Source organism: Mytilus galloprovincialis, chromosome 3 (assembly GCF_965363235.1).
Source record: "Mytilus galloprovincialis chromosome 3, xbMytGall1.hap1.1, whole genome shotgun sequence".
Taxonomy (NCBI): Eukaryota; Metazoa; Mollusca; class Bivalvia; order Mytilida; family Mytilidae; genus Mytilus; species Mytilus galloprovincialis.
In genome coordinates, this window is record NC_134840.1 from 50,503,088 (window position 1) to 50,511,973 (window position 8,886).

Consider the following 8,886-nt stretch of genomic DNA (forward strand, 5'->3'; position numbering starts at 1 on the left):
CAAGTGAGTTTTTCCCATCACTTGGCGTCCGGCGTCGTCCTGCGTCCGTCGTCCGGCGTTAACTTTTACAAAAATCTTCTCCTCTGAAACTACTGGGCCAAATTTAACCAAACTTGGCCACAATCATCATTGGGGTATCTAGTTTAAAAAATGTGTCCGGTGACCCAGTCAACCAACATAGATGGCCATCATGGCTAAAAATAGAACATAGGGGTAAAATGCAGTTTTTGGCTTATAACTCAAAAACCAAATTATTTAGAGCAAATCTAACTCGGGGGTTAAATTGTTCATCAGGTCAAGATCTATCTGCCCTGAAATTTTCAGATGAATCGGACAATCTGTTGTTGGGTTGCTGCCCCTGAATTGGTAATTTTATGGAAATTTTACTGTTTTTGTTTATTATCTTGAATATTATTATAGACAGAGATAAACTGTAAACAGCAATAATGTTCAGCAAAGTAAGATTTACAAATAAGTCAACATGACTGAAATGGTCAGTTGACCCCTTTAGGAGTAATTGCCCTTTATAGTCAATTTTAACCATTGAGTAAATCTTAGTAATCTATTACAAAAATCTTCTCCTCTGAAACTACTTGGCCACAATCATCATTGGGGTGTCTCGTTTAAAAAATGTGTCCGGTGACCCGGTCAACCAACCAAGATGGCCGCCATGGCTAAAAATAGAACATAGGGGTAAAATGCAGTTTTTGGCTTATAACTCAAAAACCAAAGCATTTAGAGCAAATCTAACTGAGTAAAATTGTTTATTAGGTCAAGATCTATCTGCTCTTAAATTTTCAGATGAATCGGACAACTCGTTGTTGGGTTGCTGCCCTTGAATTGGTAATTTTAAGGAAATTTTACTGTTTTTGTTTATTATCTTGAATATTATTATAGATAGAGATAAACTGTAAACAGCAATAATGTTCAGCAAAGTAAGAGATAAACTGTAAACAGCAATAATGTTCAGCAAAGTAAGATTTACAAATAAGTCAACATGACTGAAATGGTCAGTTGACCCCTTTAGGAGTTACTGCCCTTTATAGTCAATTTTTAACCATTTTTCGTAAATCTTAGTAATCTTTTACAAAAATCTTCTCCTCTTAAACTACTGGGCAAAATTAATCCAAACTTGGCCACAATCATCATTGGGGTGTCTAGTTTAAAAAATGTGTCCGGTGACCCGGTCAACCAACCAAGATGGCCGCCATGGCTAAAAATAGAACATAGGGGTAAAATACAGTTTTTGGCTTATAACTCAAAAACCAAAGCATTTAGAGCAAATCTGACAGGGGTAAAATTGTTAATCAGGTCAAGTTCTATCTGCCCTGAAATTTTCAGATGAATTGGACAACCCATTGTTGGGTTGCTGCCCCTGAATTGGTAATTTTAAGGAAATTTTGCTGTTTTTGGTTATTATCTTGAATATTATTATAGAAAGAGATAAACTGTAAACAGCAATAATGTTCAGCAAAGTAAGATTTACAAATAAGTCACGTTACCGAAATGGTCAGTTAACCCCTGTAGGAGTTATTGCCCTTTATAGTTAATTTTTAACCATTTTTTCGTAAATCTTAGTTATCTTTTACAAAAAATCTTCTCCTCTGAAACTATCGGGCCAAATTAATCCAAACTTGGCCACAATCATCTTTGGGGTATCTAGTTTAAAAAATGTGTCCAACGACCCGGCCATCAAATGAAGATGGCCGCCACGGCTAAAAATAGAACATAGGGGTAAAATGCAGTTTTTGGCTTATAACTCAAAAACCAAAGCATTTAGAGCAAATCTGACAGCGGTAAAATTGTTCATCAGGTCAACATCTGTCTGCCCTGAAATTTTCAGATGAATCGGACAACCCGTTGTTGGGTTGCTGCCCCTGAATCGGTAATTTAAAGGAAATTTTGCTGTTTTTGGTTATTATCTTGAATATTATTATAGATAGAGATAAACTGTAAACAGCAATAATGTTCAGCAAAGTAAGATTTACAAATAAGTCAAACATGACCGAAATGGTCAATTGACCCCCTAAGGAGTTATTGTCCTTTATAGTCAATTTTTAACAATTTTCATAAAATTTGTAAATTTTTATTAACATTTTCCACTGAAACTACTGGGCCAAGTTCATTATAGATAGAGATAATTGTAAGCAGCAAAACTGTTTAGTAAAGTAAGATGTACAATTTAAACACATCACCATCACCAAAACACAATTTTGTCATGAATCCATCTGCTTCCTTTGTTTAATATTCACAAAGACCAAGGTGAGCGACACAGGCTCTTTAGAGCCTCTAGTTATGTATTAGTTTGTGATTAGGTCAGTTTATTGGAAACCACTATAGGTAAGTTAATGATGTTTGGTATACAGTTGTATTAGCATTGGCACATCTCATTACCATGGAGGTTATTTTACCCCGCCCCCTCAGTTATGGTTTATTGACTTTGAAATTTAGCTTAGTTGACATATATTAGTTTATGTTGGTTTAAAGAGAACTACTTATGATAAGTTAATGGTATTTGGTATGGGGTTGTATTAGCATTGGCACATCTGATTTCAATGGAGATTGTTCAGCCATGTACCTTCTGTCATGGTTCATTGACTTTGAAGATTTACAAAACTAACATGTAAATGTGTTGCTTTTTTAATTTCAACATTTGCAATTTATCGAAATTAAGCGAGACATATCTCTGTGATAATAGTTTATTTATATAGATTAGACCTTTGGTTTTCCCATTTGAATGGTTTTACACTATTAATTTTTGGGGCCTTTTATTTCTTGCTGTTCAGTTTGAGCCAAGTCTCTGAGTTTAAGACTATACCTTGATATATAATGGTTTACTGTTATAAATTGTGAGTTGGATTGAGATTTTTCATATTGGCACTCATACCCCATCTTCCTATATCTATGTAATTTTGTAAGGCATTGAAAAACAACTGTTGAAGCATTTCAATCATTACAGTCAGTATATTAAATGGTCATAAACAACCTTATCTTTTTGTAGAACAGTGTCACTGACACCCTACTAAATTTAATTTCTATAATAGCCCTGATAAAACAATGTATATGATGTATGTTACACTGCTACTTTTGCATAGGCACTATATCTGTACTGAAAGTCTGAAGTACTAGAAATTAACTTTTAATATTTAGTACTATTTCTTAACTCTAAAATTATTGTACTTTTTATGTACCTGTATTTGACAGTACTTGATTTGTACTAAAAATTTTGATACAGTAATAATACCAAAAGCAATCATGATATTCTATGTTTGAAAATCATAACTTTAAGATATTTGAAATAGACATACTTTCAAAATGCTGAAAATGTAATGGTGTAACCAAAAATATGTAGTACTTAAATTTCAAGTACAAATTAATTACTATAAAGTACAGGTATCTAAATTTTCCAATAATTTTACAGTAACAAAATAGTACTGAATATTAAAAGTAAATTTCCAGTTACACAGATTTTTGGTATAGAAATAGTACCTATGCAAAAGTAGCTGTGTAATATTAAAGGGTTTATGAAAAAGACATTTGGAAAATAACAAAGTATCAAATATTGAAAAAAAAATATCAAGGATGTTAAATATATTGACCTTCAGTTGTATTTGTTTCATTGAAATGAAAATGTTCCAATATTTTAATACCACTATGCTTGTTTTAAAGCTACTGACAATAGTTAATGTAAATAGATGTCAGGTCATTGTCATATGAATTAAATATTTACCTTTGTTGGTCAAATATAATTTACAGTAAATACATTGAATATGACTTTTGTGTCTCCTACCACATATTGTTACAGGACTCAGTTAATTGTAAAGCGGCTTATTAACATGAATTATAAAGTGTTAAAAATAATTCACAAATAGAACAATAATAGGCTTAGGTTCCAGTTTTCAGTTCTAAATACTCAATTATAGATAAATGTTTTCAAAATAAACAAGTCTTTTTTTATAGTTCAACCTAATTATTATACACTCAACCTGCATTTTTCACACAAAGAATATCATTTTGTGATGTTTGAAAGGTTAACTTCCAGTCAATAGGGTATATGAGTGCTTTTTAACAATCATTCCTTAGAACTGCATGTTTTTTTAAAAAAAGAATTCATTTTGTGTTTGTAAGGTTAACTACCAGTCAATAGGATATAAGAGTGTTTTTTTAACAATCAAACTAGATGGTTCATCTTTTTAAGGATTTGGATGTTGTGTCTAAAATTTTGTAGGTTTTTATGATGATATATCTTTTTGAAAATATTTTATGTAATAATGCAATTAATTTACATCAATTTTTATTGATCAAAAGACACATTTTAAATTTTCTATATACATTTTTTGACTTGGATAGAAAAGATTTTTCTTTATTCCCAAAAATTTAATAGTATAATTAATAAAGGAAGAAAGTCAGAGATTTTCTTTTTTTATTGGATTTAATTGTATATTTTTGTCCCCTGCAAGACGTGTTGCAGGCAACACAGATATAATGTTCTTCCGTCCATCTTGTTAGTGTTCTTAAATGTACAATTCTTGGCAGATGTTTATAAAACTAATATCATAAGTTTATATCAGCAATGTCTCAAATAAGCTTCAAAACCAGTGCCAGTCATTTTTTTAAAAGAGTTATGCCACTTGGAAATATTGATTATATGAAAAAATTCATTGTTTGTGCTCTCATGTGTACAAATTTTGCCAGAATTTTATGAACCTTGTATTGTTTATATCAGCAATGCATCTTACAAGATTGAAAAATCTGTGCCGACCAAATATTTTTTTTATAAGAGTTATGCCCTTTGGAAATTTTAATTATATTAGAAATTGCATTGTATTTGCTCTCAAGCCTGCATTTCTCAATGATATTTGTAAAATGTTTATAAGAACAAACAAAGCAAAGTATTTTTTTAGTGATTGCCCTTGGATAGATAAAGTATGTGCAATGCAGGGTACATTGGATCTCTATTCTTATATCTTACTGATTTGTCGTAGTAGAGACAATGGCTTGCTAATCCTGCAGTGGAAAAGAAATAATTTGATAGGACTTTAACAAATCCTTAGATTTACTATATACATTGTATTTGTATAATTTTGCAATCTTTGTGGTGATGAAGGCTATTCTTCAAAACAGAACCATGTGATGAAGGTCCAGACTTGGTATTGTTCTTGTTACTCTCAGCTTTGCATCATATTAAAAATTAGAATTAAACAATACATGTTGTGTAAGAGGAAGATCAATAGTTTTTAGTTTGACACCATTATCGGACAAATACTTCACATTTTATTTTAAATTTTTGTGCACAAATACAATTGTTTTAAAAAAAAAGTAATGAAAAGAAAAAAGAATATGATATGTAACCATCTTTTTAAATTTTTGAATGAACTTTTTGTATACATTAACATATTTTCAAGTATTGAAACTATAAATACATCTCATTATGCTAGAAGAATAATCAGATATATGACAAAAGAAAAGTCTCTTTTCTCGGTCAGTCTTTTGTTTCAGAGAATTTTTTCTACATGTGTTGTACCTTAAAATTGTTGTTTATGGTTGACCTTTTCTTTTCATTAACTGTAGAAGTTACCCTGTAGTATGTATCAAAACAAACAAAAACAATAGCATTTTAAAATTGATACTTCTTGGCTTATTTACCTATGCTAAACCATCAAGTGAATTATCTCTATCGCTAGGTACCCAGCATCCTTTAAATACCTTAAACAGTTTCATCCTGACTTAAACTGTCTGGCCATTCAGAATTCAGATGGCAAAGTTTTTGATTTTAATTATATAACATTCAAGTTTAAAAGATAAAGAGCTAAGTGTTTCTTCAATAAAAAAATCTATATCCAGTTAGTTTAAACCCTTCTTCATGTATAAATTCTTTTAATAACGAGAAGGCATTAGTTATAAATCTTGAATTGTTGGGTCATCTATTTTCATGGATTCAGAAAAACTTGTATTTCATATGTATTTTTGTGGATGTTTTCCAAAGTCTACATATACACCTACAGAAAATGTGTACCAGATCTTCATTGAACATTTGAATTCAGGGTTTAACTTTACCTACCAAATCCATGAAAATTAATATTCAACAAATGACAATGAAGCCACAGAACGTGGCTGAAATGATACCAACTGTAAATTTTATTTCAAACAGTTAGTTAAATTTAACCAATATTATAGCTTTGATTATTTTTTCAGTTGGGTATATGACCAGGCTATAGATCCACAAGATGTACTTAAGGATACAATTTTCTTCAAAGTAATAGATTTAGCTTACAGAGAGGGTAAGTTCAGCGTATAATGCCTTACAGAATGTGTGCAGTAAGTGCAATGTAAAGTTAAATTAAATCCAACAACATTTTATGTGCTGGCCTATCTCTGGAACCTCATCTGTGGTTGTCTTTTGTCTTGTGTTAATGATGTTTATGTGCTGGCCTATCTCTGGAACCTCATCTGTGGTCGTCATTTGTCTTGTGTTAATGACGTTTATGTGCTGGCCTATCTCTGGAACCTCATCTGTGGTTGTCTTTTGTCTTGTTTTAATGAAGTTTATGTGCTGGCCTATCTCTGGAACCTCATCTGTGGTTGTCTTTTGTCTTGTTTTAATGATGTTTATGTGCTGGCCTATCTCTGGAACCTCATCTGTGGTTGTCTTTTGTCTTGTTTTAATGATGTTTATGTGCTGGCCTATCTCTGGAACCTCATCTGTGGTTGTCTTTTGTCTTGTTTTAATGACGTTTATGTGCTGGCCTCTCTCTGGAACCTCATCTGTGGTCGTCTTTTGTCTTGTTTAAATGATGTTTATGTGCTGGCCTATCTCTGGAACCTCATCTGTGGTTGTCTTTTGTCTTGTTTTAATGATGTTTATGTGCTGGCCTATCTCTGGAACCTCATCTGTGGTTGTCTTTTGTCTTGTTTTAATGATGTTTATGTGCTGGCCTATCTCTGGAACCTCATCTGTGGTTGTCTTTTGTCTTGTTTTAATGATGTTTATGTGCTGGCCTATCTCTGGAACCTCATCTGTGGTTGTCTTTTGTCTTGTTTTAATGATGTTTATGTGCTGGCCTATCTCTGGAACCTCATCTGTGGTTGTCTTTTGTCTTGTTTTAATGATGTTTATGTGCTGGCCTATCTCTGGAACCTCATCTGTGGTTGTCTTTTGTCTTGTTTTAATGATGTTTATGTGCTGGCCTATCTCTGGAACCTCATCTGTGGTTGTCTTTTGTCTTGTTTTAATGACGTTTATGTGCTGGCCTATCTCTGGAACCTTATCTGTGGTTGTCTTTTGTCTTGTTTTAATGATGTTTATGTGCTGGCCTATCTCTGGAACCTTATCTGTGGTTGTCTTTTGTCTTGTTTTAATGATGTTTATGTGCTGGCCTATCTCTGGAACCTCATCTGTGGTTGTTTTTTGTCTTGTTTTAATGATGTTTATGTGCTGGCCTATCTCTGGAACCTCATCTGTGGTTGTCTTTTGTCTTGTTTTAATGTCGATGGAAGGCAAATGATGGAGCGTTGCTATGGGGTATGGGTTTTGATGATTGTTGTTGGCGATTGCTGTTAACTTCTGTGCCATTTGGTCTTCAGTCATGGGTGATCATACCGCATGCTATATTTTTGTATTGGAGGCACTTAATTCCAATTAAAATTCTTTGGAAATTTACATCATCATATGCTTTTTATACCCCTGCTCTGAAAGGAGATATGTTTTATGTTGGTTTGTCTGTCCCAACAAATTTGTATTACAATTATCTCTGGAACTAAAAATTACAGATAAAATTAATCGGTTTCTATTGTATAGTACCTTCATATTTTATCAAGGGGCTCAGGGTATGTAAGCTTGCTAAAGGTCAATACACTTTACATGTTCATGTACCCATCAGTTAAATGACCCAACCATGTGGGGACAATGTTTATAATGTAGCATTTAAATGAAGATGTCTTGACAGTGTATTAAAACACAATAAAATGCCAAAAACAGCCTATTAAAGCATAATAGAATGAAATACTAAGTAAGGTGAAAACTAGTAAACAAAAGTATTGGGTGATTTTAAGCATGCATTGAAATTTATGTTTTCTGTCAGTATAATTATGTTTAAATTATAAAGTAAAAATAAACCTATTTATGACAGCCTTTGACATTGATACTGCATGTTTGTGATTGACATGGGAAAACACAGTGTTTATTCACTTTTTACTTTTCCAGGACAAAATTTGCCATCATTTTTACCAGAGCTAGATTCATTGCTACAGTCAGATGACCTAGGATTACTTAAAGATGATGATACGTTTCAGTATCTTATGAGTGCAGGTTATGAACATATTCAACAGATGTTATGATAAAACTTTTATGAAGGTCATGGTGCTTTTGTTTTTGTCTCTATACAAAGTTATATGTTGTTGGAAATGAAAATTGAATGTACAGGAACTTAGAATCAACATGCATTTACATTATGACAAACAATATACAACTGTTTTAAAAGAAAGATATTTGAAATGAGTATTACAGCAGCAGTCTTCTGTTTCCATGAATAAAGAATGGAAATATAAGTTGTTCTTCTTTTTAGTGTGAGTTTATACTAACTTCTCCTATGGGGTCAGTGCAGTTTTCTCAGCTCTATTCTTAAGTTCTTATGACCAATATTCTCCATACTGTAACATCTGGGCAAATCTGATTTTTCCTATTTTGAATAACTGGGTAAAGTCACTCAGCAGGGTTCATGACAGAATGAAAATCAAGGAGTGGGAGGTCATTAAATCAGAGTAGTGTGTTGTGTTGACGAACAAATTCCATTTAATTATATACATTTTTTGTAACAGATGATCATATCTTCTTGCCATTATGATCAGACACTGTTGGACAGAGTGATTTTCATTTAACATTTCTGG

General features: G+C 32.3%; 1 protein-coding gene across 1 annotated transcript in view; it reads left to right on the forward strand.

Moving 5' to 3' along the window:
* The window catches only part of LOC143068240 (nuclear pore complex protein Nup133-like), a 61,060-nt gene extending 52,513 nt beyond the window's left edge, over positions 1-8,547 (forward strand). The window contains exons 33-34 of the mRNA XM_076242138.1: positions 6,196-6,281; positions 8,204-8,547. Coding sequence (XP_076098253.1) covers positions 6,196-6,281; positions 8,204-8,337 — 220 coding nt within the window. The 3' untranslated portion in view covers positions 8,338-8,547. The remainder of the gene's footprint in view (positions 1-6,195; positions 6,282-8,203) is intronic.
* Positions 8,548-8,886: the final 339 nt, after the last annotated feature.